The sequence below is a fragment of the Oryx dammah genome, unplaced genomic scaffold, assembly GCF_014754425.2.
Source record: "Oryx dammah isolate SB20612 unplaced genomic scaffold, SCBI_Odam_1.1 HiC_scaffold_24, whole genome shotgun sequence".
Lineage (NCBI taxonomy): Eukaryota > Metazoa > Chordata > Mammalia > Artiodactyla > Bovidae > Oryx > Oryx dammah.
Genome location: NW_024070208.1, coordinates 69,202,874 through 69,221,445, shown reverse-complemented (window position 1 = coordinate 69,221,445; position 18,572 = coordinate 69,202,874). Strand labels below are relative to the sequence as shown.

General features: G+C 40.4%; 1 protein-coding gene across 1 annotated transcript in view; it reads left to right on the top strand.

Annotated features, from left to right (window-relative positions):
* Positions 1-18,572, top strand: part of ABCC4 (ATP binding cassette subfamily C member 4) — a 188,147-nt gene that overhangs the window by 154,613 nt on the left and 14,962 nt on the right. Inside the window, exons 23-27 of the mRNA XM_040267343.1 lie at positions 833-943; positions 1,890-1,990; positions 3,041-3,232; positions 8,325-8,480; positions 15,873-15,962. Coding sequence (XP_040123277.1) covers positions 833-943; positions 1,890-1,990; positions 3,041-3,232; positions 8,325-8,480; positions 15,873-15,962 — 650 coding nt within the window. The remainder of the gene's footprint in view (positions 1-832; positions 944-1,889; positions 1,991-3,040; positions 3,233-8,324; positions 8,481-15,872; positions 15,963-18,572) is intronic.

The window sequence follows — 18,572 nt, the reverse complement described above, 5'->3', positions numbered from 1 at the left end:
CTATCTCCCAATAAAACTTTATTTAAAAAAGGAAGCTGTGTCCATCCTTGGCCCACAGGCTGTTCGTTTGCGGACTCTTTTCAGAGCATGCTGTAGTTGGTCATTCGTGTCCGACTCTTTGTGACCCCATGGACTGCAGCACGCCAGGCTTCCCTGTCCTCCACTGTCTCCAGGAGTTTGCTCAAACTCATGTCCATTGAGTCGGTGATGCTATCTAAGCATCTCATCCTTTCAGAGCATTAAGGAAAATAATTTCTCCATTATCAGATACGGCATCCAGAATTTCCTCTACATTAATAAAATCCTGGTCCAACTGATGAAATGACATTTGGAAAGCCACATGCAGATACTGTTATCTGATGGTCCTTCAAATACTGGCTCCTACGAATTAACACTATGTGGGGCCCTGTAGTAAGTGCAGATGGTGCTGGAAAGAGTGCCAGGTATGATCCGTGCTAGCATAGACTTGGGAACAGTCAACTTTGTGAGAGGATAAGCCTCACTTGGAGCCCAGTACCAGAAGACACACAACGATGAGGCCATTTTTGTATGTTAATTATTAGGATCATATTTCTCTTTATAACCTGTGGCTTGAAGTTTCCAGTGCCTGCTTCCCACAAGGCTCCTGGAGTGATTCCTGTGTTCCCATACGTTGTCATGTCAGAAGCTAGCTTGTTGCAGTCCTCAAGGTGCTTGAGCCTATGACTTGGCTGTCCTAACCTGTGTAAAAATCTTCTGTAGTTCACCTGCGCAGAAGACCCCGTCCCAATTCAAAGCAGCCTACATGATATCTCTGGTTATTCATTCTGCTCATTTCTGTCCTCAAACCCAGAGGCTTGGTTCTTGTTTCTGACGACGTCCCGATGGTTCGCTGTGCGTCTGGATGCCATCTGTGCTGTGTTTGTGATTGTTGTCGCCTTTGGGTCCCTGATTCTGGCAAAAAGTAAGTGCATCACTGTAGTTTGAGTACAGTTACAGCTTCATTTGCAGTTTATTAATTTACCTTGTTGCCCCTTTGTCTAATATACGGTTTCGTTCTAATGAATTGTGTTAAAGCGTTTGCACCATGTGATACTGCAATGTGGCCCCTGTAGAGGAGTCACTTGTGTCTTGATGAGGCTTTTGGTGAGACTTCTTGATGGGTTCTTTGATCCGTTTAATCTGTCTTCAGTGGGGTGAAGTTAGCCTAGCATCTGACCTTCTGAACATTACTGCTAGCATTTTAGCTTGGGAAGAGAGGAACAAGTTTGCTGTTAAGCTTTTTTCCAGCTTGTGGCTTTAGGACTGCTCAGATCTCTTGGTTATAGATGCCTGGTGTACTGCGGTGAGAAACATTCTCTGCAGGGAAGAACACCATCCTCGCTGCTGTGTGGGTACCAGATGAGCGGGTGCATTCACCATCCCTATTGTGAATTACTATTCCATAGTAACAACACTGAATCATTGGGTTGAATAATGGAACAACAAGAGCAGTATTTTGGATTTAAAAGCACTGGCTCTTAGAACCAATTGACTTGTTTTTTTGTGGTTTCCAACTGTGGCTGCATTGCACGTAAAAAGTGAAATTACATGATGATCCTTGAAACCATAGTGACGAAAGTCTGCATGATGACGTGTTTCCTTCCCTACATCATAACTGTCAAGAGTATGTCAACCCTGTTGGCCCTTTTAATAGTTTTCTGTGTTCATAGTGGTTGTTTTTTTCTTCTTCTTCTTTTTTTTTTTACTTTTCTTTCATGCTCTCTATCAACAGTTAGTAAAAGTATAAGAAACACTATCTATGTGCCAGTGATTTAAATATTATAGAGAAGTCTAGGCACAGTGACGGAAGGAGCCTAGCTCAGGGTAACAATGGGACTGAAATGTTTCCTTTCTTCTTCCTCATTTAGCTTTGGATGCTGGGCAGGTTGGCCTGGCGCTGTCCTACGCCCTCACGCTCATGGGGATGTTCCAGTGGTGTGTCAGGCAAAGTGCCGAAGTTGAAAATATGGTGATGTTACCTTTTAGCCTGTTCCTTAACATTGAATGACATAAAAGCAATTATTATGTAAAAAACTCTTAAAACTTTTTTTTTACATCATAGCTAACAGGGTTTATTAGATCCTTCCAGCATCTGTTTAACATTTATTTAAAATAAAATAAACACATCTTTTCTCAGTCTTATGTATGCTACGTCAGCTGGTTTTATATTCATCACAAGCTGTCTTCAAATTTAATACATGCCTCTGTAGGAGGGAGTTTCTGACATCCTGCAGAAGATACAGCTTATTTCTTAGAGGCTTGTTTACATTTGTTATTTAATAGTTTAAGAATTTAGTATTTTGAGGTTTATTTGTTCAATTAATTTAATTATTCCCCACCATCTCCATTTTAGAATGTCTCTTTGTATGTGTTGAATGCCTGAACTTACTGATGGCCCTTCTTTTGGAAAGTACTATCAAAGGTGTCAAGTTATGTTTGTTTAAGAGGCCTTAGTCAATATGTAAACTGCTTCCTTTTTTGAATATTTTCGTTTTCTCCTAAAGAGAGAAAAATGATGAAACTGAAATTTGTCTGTTTCACTCTAAATAGAATAGAAAGTAGCTAATTATTAAAATGAGGTGTAGTGACCATCCAGTTCTACTCATCTACAACAGAGGATCCTTCTACAGCAAAATATTAATAATAATGATTTCTGTCCACACATACTGTTTTCATTGACAAGGTTTTCTATTTTTAAAAATTTATATATGAAAATTGGGTCACTTAGAGTATTTAATTTCTCTAGGTCATTTAGTCTTAATATAATGTTGAACATGGTGGCCATAATAAATGTGTTATGAGACAATGGAAAAGTTACCCATCATCAGTATGCTCTTTAAATTCGCACTTCTGTCTTTTGTGGATGCAATTCTTCTGTATTGTGTAGATGCTAAAACCTGAGGTATTCTTAACTATAGAAATGCAGATATAAAGATACAAAAGCAGAAGTTTCATTTATAACCTGACATCCATTACGAAGACCCTCTGTTCCTAACTCGTGTGATGTCCTATGTTTCAGATGATTTCAGTAGAAAGGGTGATCGAGTATACAGATCTGGAAAAAGAAGCGCCCTGGGAATCCCAGAAACGCCCGCTGCCGTCCTGGCCCCATGAAGGCGTGATCATCTTTGACAACGTGAACTTCTCGTACAGCCTAGATGGGCCTCTGGTATTGAAACACCTGACAGCACTCATTAAATCAAGAGAAAAGGTTTGTTCCAGCCACTTCCTTCTGGAATAGTTTACCTGGGAACATTAGGCCCGCATGTGCTGTGGGCTTCCTGAGCGGTGTGTCGGGGGGTAGTCTTTTCATCCTATGTCCATGAAGATTAGATCGGTCTTTTGGTGGGAACCAGGGCAGGCTCTTGGAAGAGAGACTTAGTGAGAGTCGACAAGGCGGTAGGAACCTCTTCCCTGCCTACCTTGGCCCCGCCTGCCCCTAGAGCTTCAGGTTCTGATGTTCACATACTCCCGGCACTCGGGTCGTCTGTGGGCTCTCCCGAAGCTTGCTGTCCTCCCAGCCCCCACTGCACATGCTGCCCTCTATCTCAGAGACCCTTCCCCTCGGCACCTGCCTAGTGAACGGCTCCTCATTTGCTAAGATGACTCTAGCGCGTCTGCTTCTGCAAGACACTCAATTCTTCCTCAGTGTCTTATGGCTGCATGTACACCCGTGGTGGATCCATGTCAATGTATGGCAAAACCAATACAGAATTGTAAAGTAAAATAAAAATAAATGAATAAAGTGACAGGCGAATGGATAAACAAATGTGGTGTATCCTCACAGTGAAACATTCAGCCTGAAAAAGGAAGAACATCCCGATCTCAGGACATCAGATTAACTGATAATAAGGCAGACACAAAAGGAACCGGTACTGTAGGATTCCACTGACTTGAGATTTCCTAGAGTACTCAGATCCATAAAGAAAGAAAATCGGATGGTGGTTGCCATGACCTGAGCGAGGGGAATTGGTGGTTGTTGTATGATGCATACAGAGTTAGTTTCAGTTTTACAAGGGGGAAAATATTCGGGAGGGACAACAAAGTGAATGTGCTTAACACAAACTGTCCACGTAAAAATGGCTAAGTTGGTAAGTGTTACGTTATCTGTACTTGATGGCATCTTTGACACGCTTTGTAATTTGGGGTCTGTATCTCACAGATCCCTAATGCTTCTTAAAGATCAGAGAGCATCTTATTTTCATCTCTGTTCCCCCACAAAATTGTATTTTTCAGGGCACACAGAGTGTGCTGAGAGACTCCCCACTGGGAAAGTGAATGAGTAACACATAGTTGTGAACAACCAGTAACCGAAACACACACACAGCACAATTGCGTAAATAACCTATTACCTACCATGTTAAATACTTGGTATTTAACTGCTCTTTAAAACTCTTCCCACCACAGACCCATCTAGTGGACTGGAGCTGTAATTTAATGAATGATACCCTTGTGACGCGAAAGAGTATCCAATTTAACGCCGAAATGATATGCAGGGAGAAGCCTCAGTCAGTCACACAGCAAAAGCTGGCTCATAGGTTGGGAAGGAAGTGAGGTTTGCTTGCTTGCAGACATTGTGTCCACCATATTTCCTGTTGTATATATATTTCTGTTAATTTACCCATCTTAAGTTCCCCCAAAGCCATAAAATATGAATTATCTAAGAAACTGCAATACAACTGCGTGCATTCTTCCAGCTTAAAATCCCTGAATTATAGATCTATCTGAGCTTATAAAATGTATGTAGGAAAATTGAGGCTGGAGAGTGAATTAAAAACTGCAATAATGTGACTTTTGATCTTTGTCTCAGTCCGCTGTATCACAGTTAGCTTCATTTCTGTGTTTGGAGATGACACTCGGGCAGTGTGTTCAGGAAGTCATTTCACTCTGCCTGTGTACATCCTAGGGTTCCCCTCATGCTCATCTGTCTCAGCCCCTGTCACTGCAGGACACACCTTTGGTGTTGGATTTGATTGAGAACTGAGAGTGGGGGGGATGTGGGAGTGAGCCAGCCTAGCACAACTGGGGCTTTTATTCTCTTTCTCTCATTTTCTCTGCTGTCCCTATTCCCAGAAGTAAATGGGAAAAATTAATGGTATTATGCTGGTTTCTAATTCATAGAAGAAATAGCAAGTAAAAATAAAGAACCAAAACGAGGTAAATAGCACCGTAGACTTCCTAAGTAGATTCTGAGCACAGGCTGCATTTTTCATTTAGATGATTTTGTGGTTGATTTGATCATTTTAGAAAGTACTGGGCCATTTTAAAGCGTTTTCCAGCTCTAGAGGTAGATTGATTTTGGTTTGTTATTTTTTTCTCGCTCGGAGCTATTACTTGGATAATACATTTTTACAGATGCTTACTAGACCTTGATATAATGTGCAAAAATATTAGTTTCCTACCCTTTCTCCTTTTTACATAATATATCCTCAGCAAACCCTCCCCTCACTCCCAGATTGTCCCAGCTTCCTAATTCCTTGCAACTCAGACTGTGTTGCCAGGACCACAGCACCTACTACAACTGGGAGCCTCTCAGACATGCAGAGTCTCAGGCCCAAAGAGACCTCTTTTCTCAGCATTGCATTTGAGCAAGACCTCTGTAATGATTTTCTCTGAGTGTCTTTGGTTTCAGGAATGTAAATTTCAGTGACACTGGTGGCACTCTCCATGGGCAATTTGTAAAACCCGTTGGTGACCTGGGAAAGACTTTCAGATGATAGTTTTGAAAAGTTAATGGTAGAGATAGCCTGGTCTGGGCTTTATTTGAGTTGTTCTGTTCTTACCTCTCCTCGCTGGACTGTTGAAGTTGCATTTCTATGGCCCTGAGCAGCCCTTAGTGTCCCTGCCATATCTTGGCCATTTACCCAAAGTCTACAAATATCCCAGTTTACACAGATGCATCAGTTTCAGTATAGCTGATATGAATAGCATGGGCTTCCCTGGTGACTCAGTAAAGAAACTTCCTGCAATGCAGGAGACCCAGGTTCAGTTCCTGAGTTGGGAAAATCCCTTGGAGAATGAAATGGGAACCCACTCCAGTATTCTTGCCTGGAGAATCCCATGGTCAGAGGAGTCTGGCAGGCTGCAGCCCATGAGGTCACAACAGGCAAAGACAACTTAGCAACCAAACCACCACCAATATGAGTAGCATAGAAGTATACAAACATTTTCTTAGACACAGTTCTCACCTGTATTGTGTTGTGTGTTGATTTACATATTAAAACACCCAGAAATGGAGGCATACCTGGTTTTATTGTGTTTCAAAGTGCTGTTTCTTTGGGGGGTTCTGTTTTTTCACAGATGGAGTGTTTGTGGCAACTCTGCGTTAAGCACCAGCAGCAACACCATTTTTCCGATAGCATTTACTCACTTCACATCTCTGTCACATTTTGGTAATTCCTGCAATACTTCAAATCTTTTCATTATAATTATATTTGTCACAGTGACCTGTATTCAGTGTTCTTGAAGTCACTCCAACCCAAAGAGGGATCAGGTGATGGTTAATTTTTTAGAGGAAGAAAAATATCCATATGACTTGAGTTATTTTTTGATATTCCCATTATTGTGGTGGTCTGGAACGAAATCCACGTGTTCAAAATCTACGTGTAAAACACAGAACACATACACACACACATATATATATATATATATATTCTCTAGGACCTGCCTAGATGCAGAAAGTGTCCCAACTATATTATATAAATCAGGATTTATCATATCATACAAAATAGGTACAAGGAAAAGCCACTTTTCTTTCTGCTAATGTGTCTAAATTTTTGAAATTGAATTATTGTCTTTACAGACTTAAGGTTTGAAGCTTTGGAAGTATTTAATGAGAAAATAAATCAAGTTACCATAGTATAATCAGTGCTCAGAGTGGTTTGGTTCTTCCCTGTTTTTAAAATTTATTTACAAGTGAGTGAAAAGCACGTCCCCCTCTGTATGAGTATAAGCTTGGTGGTGAGGGAGATGATGATGAAGACAAAACACAAACATCACTAAAGCCAACTTCAGAAGGCCGCAGAGGGGAGCACTGCTGGTCACAAGTTGCTGGTGCTGGCTATGCCCTACTGGGCTTGACCTATATTGTGGACTTCCCAGGTGGTGCTAGTTGTAAAGAATCCACCTGTCAGTGATAGAAATGAAGAGATGCTGGTTTGATCCCTGAATTGGGAAGATCCCCTGAAGGAGGAAATGGCAATCCACTCCAGTATTCTTAGCTGGAGAATCCCATGGACAGAGGAGCCTGGCGGGCTACAGAGTGTCAGACACGACGGAAGTGCCTTAACACACATGAAAGCGTATCGTATGCCCCACCAGGGAATTTGTAGTTTGCCACCTGATTGGTAAAAAAGACCAGTTTCTGTATACATGTTTGAATTCGGACAACTAACCAGTTTTTACAATAAAATTTTACCCCTGATCCGCATTTTCCGTGCATTATATTGAATCTTTGATCTTATTGTTAATGCACTTAATTTCTGTTTGCTTAGATTTTAATAACTTGGCTGATACTTGACACGTATCTTTCCAGGGTTTAATTATAAGTATTAATTGGTTTGTAAAATGTCTTTTGAAGTGCTGAGATGAAAGATCCCATATAAATAGAAAGTGTTGTTTGTGTTGTTGTTTTCATTGACCTCATTATGTGTGTTTTGTCTACCTGGCTACTGCCTTTTAAGACACTGAGACTAGCATTTTAAAATTTTAAGATGTTTCCTTTCAAGACAAGTCATTAGTAAGGTATTTATTATCTGGAAGTGATTTAGTTTGTCTACGAAAGAATACTTTCTCTTAACTGAAAGAAATCTGGAAATATGAATATTTGTTTGTATGTAAGACTTCTGACTTGTTGACATATCTGTAAAATTGCTCACATAATTCTCAATGTTCAAAATATCTAGACAGTAGGAATACAACTAATGTAAAAGTTGAATTCTAATGGAACACTTGGAAAGCTTCTGACTTTTTACTGATTGTGGACTGATTCTGTTCTTCGAACCAGGGGTCTTAACCATGGCACATTTGTCAATGTCTGTCATTTTTGGTTTCCACCACCTGGCGCGTGCTTCTGTCATCAAATGGGTAGACTCCATGGCTACTGATATCCATCCTGCAATTTTCAGGACAGCTTCCCTTCCCCAGCAAAGAATTACCTGACCCCAAATCTCAACAGTGCCACAGTTGAGGAACTAGAGAGACTACACTCAGTAGAACTTCTAAAATTCATCTTCAGCAACCAGAGTTTTTCCTAGGTTTGTTGCATATTGTTAGTTCTTAATCCCTCCTGGATCTCTTTACAGGTTGGCATTGTGGGAAGAACAGGAGCTGGAAAAAGTTCCCTCATCGCTGCCCTTTTTAGATTGTCGGAGCCTGAAGGTAAAATCTGGATTGATAAGATCTTGACAACCGAAATTGGTCTTCATGATTTAAGGAAGAAAATGTCAATTATACCTCAGGTATGCACATCAGAGCATTTTCACATGTTCTTTTTAGACACCATCTAAGTTTAATTTCTTTTGATTTCTTGGTTTTAGTTGGATGAAAGTGTTGATTCTTTTTCCCCCAGTAGAGCATATTTTTAAGTACAGGTATTTTCACAGATACTTTCTCAGGTATCAGGGTTTTTTGTGTTGTTAGTTTGTTTCTTTTGTATGTGTGTGGTTTAATAACTTTTCCAGATAAGATTTCTGGATTTAACCTTCTTCAGGTACTACTATTTTGCCCACTGATAACCACATAATTCTGAGAACACAATTATAAATGGTTTGTTTAACATATGAAAGGTTTCTTTTGGGAAAAACCGGCATCTTAAGTGTCTTAATGATGAAATTTTGCTATAAGAAATAAGCTGCATCTTTAGAGTTGAAGGCTTTCTGTGAAAGGGTAGGAGTTTGAGAATTACAGTGTGTATAGATGGACAGGGCAAAGTTTTAGAAATTAGCCGTTAGTAAGTGGTTTTAACCAGGCATTCAGTACAGAATAGTGAGGAAAAGCACAGGACATGGAATTCCATCTCCTCTCCCTTACAAGGCCGCTCCCAGTACCAACTCCTCGAGCTGTTGTGAGGACTAAATAGGTCAGTGCGTGCGGATTGATTCCCATAGGCCCAGTGCATGGCTTCTGTGTTGGTGGAACATTGAATTAACCATCTCTTCCTGGTTTCTGATTCTTCCTTTTTTTTTAACTTCTTAAATATGTATGAGTTTTAAGGAATGCTTGATTATTTGCATAGTAGACGCTCTTGTCATTCCTTATGTTTCATCCACGTAAAATAATGCAGAGGATGTCTGTTGATCAGTTACTATCCTCCATGTATATAGCCAAGGACAACATAGACTCTGTGCCTTCATCTTTAATCCTGCCCTCTGCTATGATAAACTTGCTGGTTTTATTTTTTTATCTTTGGTGTTTTAAAAAAATTCTCTACAATCATCTGACCATCAAGGAATGGTGAGAAAAATAGATACCTTTACGAGAACCATAGAAAAGAGAGATAAGTGCCAGGCAAATGTGCTTCCTGGAATGCGGGTTTAATGAGCTCTGAAATGTTATTAGGAAGCATATAGAACGTGGCACCCAAAGGAAGGAGAACATGGACTTGTGTCTTATGACTGTTCAACTGTTGTTCCCTACCCCTGTCCTTTAAAATACCTGGAATTAGTATAAGCACTTTTGGAATCAAGATATTCTTTTTAGACCACAGTGAAATGCCGCCTCATACCTCTAAAGATGTCAACTATTTTTAAGGAAAAAAAAGAACCAAGTGTTCACAAGGATGTGCAGAAATTAGAATCCTTGTGCATTGCTGGTGTGTGTGCATGCTAAGTCACTTCAGTCATGTCCAATTCTGTGTGATGCTATGGACTGCAGCCTGCCAGGCTTCTCTGTCCATGGGATTCTGGACAGGAATACTGGAGTGGGTTGCCATGCCCTCCTCCAAGGGATCTTCCCAACCCAGGGATCGAACCTGCATCTCTTAAGTCTCCTGCATTGGCAGGTGGATTCTTACCTGAAGTACTTAGAGCAGTCTGTTCTTGGTGGCTGACTTGTTGATTAATGTAGAAAATAAATGTTTCTGGATTCCCACTTTTAAGTTTTGATTTTACCCATTTCTGCTGCTGCTAAGTCACTTCAGTTGTGTCCGACTCTGTGCGAGCCCACAGACGGCAGCCCACCAGGCTCCCCTATCCCTGGGATTCTCCAGGCAAGAACACTGGAGTGGGTTGCCATTTCCTTCTCCAATGCATGAAAGTGAAAAGTGAAAGTGAAGTCGCTCAGTCGTGCCCGACTCTTAGCGACCCCGTGAACTGCAGCCTACCAGGCTCCTCCATCCATGGGATTTTCCAGGCAAGAGTACTGGAGTAGGGTGCCATTACCCATCTCTGAAATGGGCCAAATGAAATTAGTTCTAAGACATAACGGGTGTGTCTGTTAAGTACTTTTATGTCCTTGGATAAAAGGATTGAGAAACCGTGCCCTGTATTACTTTTCATGCTTCTTAATAAGAAAAGGTTGTATGCTTGTGTACATAAAAGAACACTATAAATAAAAAAATAACGTTAGATGATTCTTGGCTCTGCCAGTAATGTTTTGGAAGTACATCTGAGCAAAGACTAAACATCCCTTGACATCACCACGTTTTGGTTCTGTTCCATCAGTTTCCACCCTACGTTTGAGCATGCTCTGTGTACACACTCCAGGGAGCGTGCTTACAAAACAGTGCTAAGCTTTGTATCCATGTAGATAATGATCACTAACCATTGTAAACACAGAACTTTATTTTTTCACTCTCTATGTCTTTGTTTCTGAGGCGCAATGCTATTTGATAAAAGAGAATGTTTGTGTAAAGTGTCCCAGGAGATTATTCAGGAGGCATCCAGGGAAAGGGCATAGACTGTCAACACGAGCCACCTTTTAATTCCTGCTCTGTCTCATGTGACTGTAGGGCCTTGAGGAAGTCACTTGTCTGGAGGTCCAGCGTCCTGGTCCTTGAACCACGTGTAGAAACTAATGTGACACAGATTTATTGTGAGATATGACTAAGGACTTTCCTGGTGGTTCAGTGGCTAAGACTCTGCTCTCAGTGCAGGGGGCTCAGGTTCAATCCCCGTTCAGGAAACTAGGTTCCACACGGCATAACAAAGACTAGGTGCAGCCAAACAAATAAGTTAAACAAATACTTTTAAAAAATATGTGGGGTTCCCTGGTGGCTCAGATAGTAAAGAATCTTCCAGCCATGCGGGAGACCTGGGTTCAATCCCTGGGTTGGAAAGATCCCCTAGAGAAGGAGATGGCTACCCACCCCAGTATCCTTGCCTGGAGAATCACGTGGACAGAGGAGCCTGATGGGTACAATCCACGGGCTCGCAGAGAGTTGGACATGACTGAGTGACTAACACTAAAAATGGAACTTAGATCCCATGGCTGATTCTTGGGACCAGTCAGTCAACAGTAATTATAAGTATTCTTAAGAATGAAGGCACTGACCTTTCAGGTGTTATTTCTAAAAGACTAACACATTTTGGAAAGGCTTTGCTCTTTCTTTTCATGTTTTTATAGTCCTTGGTGATTTTCATTACTTTTATTGCTTATAACGTAAACCACATTGTTTATAGAAATTTAAAGAGTGAAGCAAAATTAAAAAGCAACGCAGTAGAGTTTTAGGGAAAAGCATAACTGAAAAATTTATGTAATGTCTTTTCTCCAAGGAGCAAGAAGAAAGAATATCACTATTTCTCTTGGTTGTTGGCTCCCCTTCCACCAAATTCTTTCCTGACCATCACCCTGTACCCCAGTCATACTTTTCCGTCCCCCACAAAGACCTCTGGCATTTTTCTCAACGCTTTCCACATTCTTAACAGCTGTCTTGCTCTCCTTGAAGACATGACTTCTGTCTCTCATTTCTGTTGCTCTAGTTTTTATTGCAGCCCCTGACAAGTTACACAGTATTAATAATAATTCCTAACGCTTGTGGAATTCTTAACACATGTTGGCCTCTTTCCCTACCCTCTCCTCCTTAATCCTCATAATTCTCTTGTTATCCTTATCTGACAGATTTGATAACTGAGGCACTAAGAGCTTAACCCACTTAGCAAGTAAGCAGCGGAGCCTGAATTTCCTATGTATTTTGTGGTGATTCCCAGCTCCAAAACCTGAGCAGCTGATCACCCTGTGAGGACTTCAGTACCCTGTTGACAGTCATCCACAGTAGAACTGCTTCATAACATGAAATCTCATGTCCACACTCAGACACATAAAAGAATTGTTTTAAACATTATTGCTCTATATGCTGGTTTTTACTCTGTTCTTCTAATTAGCTTTGCTCTTCTTGTAAGTGGACTTTAAGACCATCTAGGATATCCATTCTGTTCCAGCTAATATAAAAGGTAAAATGACAGTCACAAGGCACAAAATTGACTTTCTGATCCATTGACTGAGCTTGCAGTTGGATAGATCCTGCCCCTCCCTGTCCCCCACTGGGCTGGTCTCCTGGTCAGTGTTAGCATCACTGTTGTTCCAGCTTTGCACATCAGCCTTGCACCGTTAGCCCCAGTTGCCAGTAAGGAAACTTGAGTCTTAATAGGTTACCCCAAGTATAATCGCTAGTACGAGCCTCTTTGGATGATTCTTTGTACCTAGAGAAAATGGCACAAGGAAATTTATGGCACAAGGAAAATGTTTCCTCTTGAAGAGGGATTCCATGTGAATTCAGTGTTTATGATGGTAGCCCAGAGGTCAGTACAGATCCGCAGCCATCATCTTAATTATGATTAGACTCATTTCTTGTATTTAATAGTTTTTCTCTCTATCAAAGCAAAAGCTTGGTATTTTTTAAACAGCCCCCTCTGCTCTTTTGGTATTTCTGTTCCTTGCGTTTTCTTCAGTAAGTTGAAGAAGATGAACCAGAGCTACCTCATTGACTTCTCCATGGTTTTCTGGTTTTCTTTCCCTTTTTATCTTGTTGAGAATTAAACTGAAAGAAGAGTTGGATATGCTGTTACTAGTAAAGAAATACAACTGGATTCTAGCCTAAAGTAGTCAGTCACCCTTTGTTCCTGACACTGAAGTCTTCTTGGAACTGCTCCCTGGAGCCCCTGAAAGAGGAGTTTAGATGACTTAAATTCTTCTTTCTTTGTTGGCAAACAGTGTCCTTTTCTTCTGAATATGGATGATGATTCCTCCCTTTAGAGGCTACAGGATCTTAAAAAAAAATGATGAGGGTACCAAAATTTAAAGTGACTTCAGGTGCTTCTCTTATTCTTGAAACAGGGAGATGAGTTTCCTCTTATGAAAAGTCCTCAGATTAGAAAGGAGAACAGAGCTTTAGGACACCAGGAACAGCAGCAGTAGATACTTTTTTTTTTAAATTGAAGTATAGTTGATTTATGGAGCTTTCCTGGTGGCTCAGTGGTAAAGAATCCGCCTGCCAGGGTAGGAGATGTGGGTTCAATCGCTAGGTTGCAGGGATCCCCGGGAGGGGGAAATGGCAACCCACTCCAGTATTCTTGCCTAGAGAGTTCCATGGGCAGGGTAGCTTGGCAAGTTACAGTCTGTGAGGTCGTGAAAGAGTCAGACACAAAAAAAAAAAAAAAAGAAAAAAAGAAAGAGTCAGACACAATTCAGTGATTAAACTACAACAATTGTTAATTTATAGTGTTGTGTTAATTTCTTAGTAGTAGCTACTCATGATAGTCCTAGTTTAGGACTGAAATGATTGTCCTTTATTTGCCTTGTTTGTAACCATTTGTACAGTTTTTTTCTTGGTCCTAGGTCATTTTAAGCATTTAGAAGGTTAGTAGGTAGGGTTTCTTTGCAGGATTGTTATCCTACAAAGATAACAGTCTTTTCTTCCAGCAGCCTATACTAAAGGTCCCTTAAGATTGCCGTTCAGTCTTTCGGTTGTGTCAAGGGATTATCAATTTACCAAACTAAATGCTGTGATTCAGCGTGGCCATTTTTGGGTCACACACCTAATATGAACTCATGTCATATTCATAACAAAGGAAAAAGTTACTATTGAATATGGCACAAAGGATTACATCTGACTTTAAACCTTGATGAAAAACAGATTGGAAACCAATGTTTCATTTAAAATACTACGTTGTACAAGAGTTTTTGTTCTTCAACTGTACTGTGCCAGCTACTTTTTATTAAAGTGAAAGAAAAAGAAAGTGAAGTCCCTCAGTCGTGTCCGACTCTTTGCGATCCCATGGACTGTAGCCTACCAGGCTCCTCTGTCCATGGGATTTTCCGGGCAATAGTACTGGAGTGGATTGCCATTTCCTTCTTTAGGGGATCTTATTAAGTGAGGTTTAATTCTGTGCCTTCACAAAAAAGACTCTTAGCCTAATAAATGTTAGTGTATATTTATAGGAAGCTTGTAGGTCCTACCATAAATCTCTACACTGAAGTGTTCTGCCTGCAGAACAGTTTTACAACACTTATTTATATGATTATTAACTTTGTTGGAAATAAGTGGGTACTTAATATCTGTCAGAAATGATCATTTATCCGACCCTTGTCTGCCCTTGGAGTATGTGTCTACTGTGAACACTGTTGTTACCTTTTGAAGCTAATGTTTCATATTTGGCAAGTGGATGAAAGTAGAGTGAGTAGAAACCAAAATGAACACTACACATAAAATATATTGACATATTAAAACAGACACTGTTCACAAATTGCCTGCTGTCTTTATAGCTTCAATCAGTTAGTGTTCTGGTACATCATTCTTTTCATTCCACAAGTTTTGATTGAAATTTTTGACATGTCATAGCAAACAGAAATATTCTTATGTACAGAACAATTGTTTTTCATCCATTGCTGCTAAATAAACAATAGATGCTGCCAAGTATATCCTCTGAGAGCAACAGTATGGACTTAGGTGAGCACCCTCATAGCATTGTGAGATAGTTAATTTCTTTTCTTTTTGTGACAATCAACAGTGCATTGGGGATAATTAGCAGAACCCCCCTGAGGCCAATAGCATGTCTGAGAGTTCCATTTAACACTTAGCATAAATCAACTACAGGCCTTGGTCAAGGGTTCAGACGTGAAGGATCCTTCTTTCTGCAAAGAATCTCATTTTAGTCCCCTAGTATTTGGAGAGACTCATTCACTTTAGCAAGATTTCCAAAGAGAAGTTGTTGAAGGAAATGACAGTGGAGCGAGGCCCTTGTTATGAAATCTGTGATTGAACTTCAAATGGGGTCCCCGTTCCTTTTCTCCTAAACCACCCAAACCACCATTCCCAAACTTATTGGTCCTGTGGGACCTTTCATTGCTCAAGGAAGGAAGGAAGCTTTGTCTTTTTGTAAAAAAGTATTTATTTATTCTATTTGGCTGTGCCGTGGCTTTGTTGCAGCACACAGGATCCTTAGTTGCAACATGTGAGATTCTAGTTCCCTGACCAGGGATTGAACCCTGACCCCCTGAATTGGGAGCTCTGAGTCTTGGCCACTGGACCACCAGGCACTTGCAAAAAGTCTTGTCTTTCAAAACCAATTTATTCCATAGATGAGCTTAAGTAATGACTCTAGAGTATAATATGAAAAGCAGGTCACTTCATCAAAACAAACACCTCTTGGGACTGCCCTCGCGGGCCTGGGGTAAAGAATCTGTCTTAAAATGCAGGGGATGTGGTTTCAATCTGCAGTTTAGTAACTAGCATCCCATATGGCTTGGAGCAGCTAAGCCCCTCATGCCACGTGACACAGCAAAGGTCCCAAAACTTTGTTATTAATGATTATAATGAATGTTGGGTTTGTTTGAATTTAAATTATTTTCTGTAAGCATTTGTGTAAGATAAAAATAGTTTACAGAAATAACAGTTCCTATTTTGTGATATATAGGAACCTGTTTTATTCACTGGAACAATGAGGAAGAATCTGGATCCCTTCAGTGAGCATTCAGATGAGGAACTGTGGAATGCCTTAGAAGAGGTAATTTATGTAATGTAATTAACATCTTAACATCAGTTCCTATGTGTGTGCATTTATAGCATTGCAGGTAATTAATGGGAGCCTATCAGTTTAACAGACTTTGTTTACCTCCTAGGAGAATGTTGATGACATAGGTGCATTTAAAACGTGTGTATTGCTTGATAATGAAAACCGGCAGTATAATGCCTCATACTTTTTGGCTTTTTCCCTAGAATCCAAAGCAACTAGATAACATGGTTTTGTCCTTAGCAGAGCACTGAACTAGAAGTTAACATTAGGGGGTCAAATTCTACTAGTGACCTAGTGAATTAATATCCTAACTACCCTGCAGTATGCTACTGGAGATCCGTGGAGAAATAACTCCAGAAAGAATGAAGGGATAGAGCCAAAGCAAAAACAACACCCAGTTGTGGATGTGACTGGTTATAGAAGCAAGGTCTGATGCTGTAAAGAGCAATATTGCATAGGAACCTGGAATGTTAGGTCCATGAATCAAGGCAAATTGGAAGTGGTCAAACAGGAGATGGCAAGAGTGAACGTCAACATTCTAGGAATCAGCGAACTAAGATGGACTGGACTGGGTGAATTTAACTCAGATGATCATTTTATCTGCTACTGTGGGCAAGAATCCCTTAGAAGAAATGGAGTAGCCCTCATAGTCAATAAAAGAGTCCAAAATGCAGTACTTGGAAACAATCTCAAAAATGACAGAATGATCTCTGTTCATTTAATATTGTGGTAATCCAAGTCTATGCCCCTTCCAGTAATGCTGAAGAAGCTGAAGTTGAACAGTTCTATGAAGACCTACAATACCTTCTAGAACTAACACCCAGAAAAGATGTCCTTTTCATTATAGGGGACTGGAATGCAAAAGTAGGAAGTCAAGAAACACCTGGAGTAACAGGCAAATTTGGCCTTAGAGGACAGAATGAAGCAGGGCAAAGGCTAAGAGAGTTTTGCCAAGAGAACGCACTGGTCATAGCAAACACCCTCTTCCAACAACACAAGAGAAGACTCTACACATGGACATCACTAGATGGTCAACACTGAAATCACATCAATTACATTCTTTGCAGCCAGAAATGGAGAAGCTCTATGCAGTCAGCAAAAACAAGACCAGGAGCTGACTGTTCCAAATTCAGACTTAAATTGAAGAAAGTAGGGAAAACCACTAGACCATTCAAGTATGATCTAAGTCAAATTCCTTGTGATTATACAGTGGAAGTGAGAAATAGATTGCCATGAAGTGATGGGACCAGATGCCATGATCTTAGTTTCCTGAATGTTGAACTTGAAGCCAACTTTTCCACTCTCCTCTTTCACTTTCATCCAGAGGCTCTCTAGTTCTTCTTCACTTTCTGCCATAAGAGTGGTGTCATCTGCATATCTGAGGTTATTGATGTTTCTCCTGGCAATCTTGATTCCAGCTTGTGCTTCCTCCTGCCCAGTGAAAGAGGAGTGTGAAAAAGTTGGCTTAAAGCTCAACATTCAGAAACCTAAGATCATGGCATCCAGTTCCATCACTCCATGGCAAATACATGGGGAAACAGTGGAAACAGTGACAGACTTTATGTTTTGGGGCTGTAAAATCACTGCAGATGGTGATTGCAGCCATGAAATTAAAAGAGGCATACTCCTTGAAAGGAAAGTTATGACCAACTTAGCATATTAAAAAGCAGAGACATTTATTTTCCAACAAAGATCCATCTAGTCAAGGCTATGGTTTTTCCAGTAGTCATGTATGTGTGTGAGATTTGGACTATAAAGAAAGCTGAGCATCGAAGAATTGATGCTTTTGAACTGTGGTGTTGAAAAAGACTCTTGAGAGTCCCTTGAACTGCAAGGAGATCCAGCCAGTCCATCCTAAAGGAGACCAGTCCTGGGTGTTCATTGGAAGGAATGATGTTGAAGCTGAAACTCCAATACTTTGGCCCCCTGATGCGAAGAGCTGACTCATTTGAAAAGACCCTGATGCTGGGAAACATTGAAGGCAGGAGGAGAAGGGAACGACAGAGGATGAGATGGTTGCATGGTATCACCGACTCTATGGACATGAATTTGGGTGGACTGTGGGAGTTGGTGACAGACAGGGAGGCCTGGCGTGCTGCAGTCCACAAGGTCACAAAGAGTCGGACACAACTGAGCGACTGAATTGAACTGAACTGAACCCTGCAACATTCATTTTATTCCTCTTTTCTCAGGTAATATCTACTCAGTGTGGGCAATAGTAGTTTTTGATTATTAACTGAAAGATAAATGAAATCATGGTAATAAAATGCTGTGAAGTTTCAGAAAACTTTTTTCAGAATGGTAAATCACACATTTGGATTGTGATAATAATTATTTATTGGGAGTCATGTCATTTTAATGCTGCAACATGAATACAGGTAACAGAAGAAGCCTGGTGCTTTTGCTCAGTTTTTATATGGATAGGTTCATTTTAGAAGATTTTCTATTATTTGTGTTTGACTTTATACCACTTCCTTGAATTTCCTTACCCTTGCATGAAAACGATTTTGACTATTAGGGTGCTAATGGTTTGTATATTTTAATACTAATTATTTTGTATATTTGCCCTAGTTCTAAAGTTGATAAGCTACTTATGGCAGA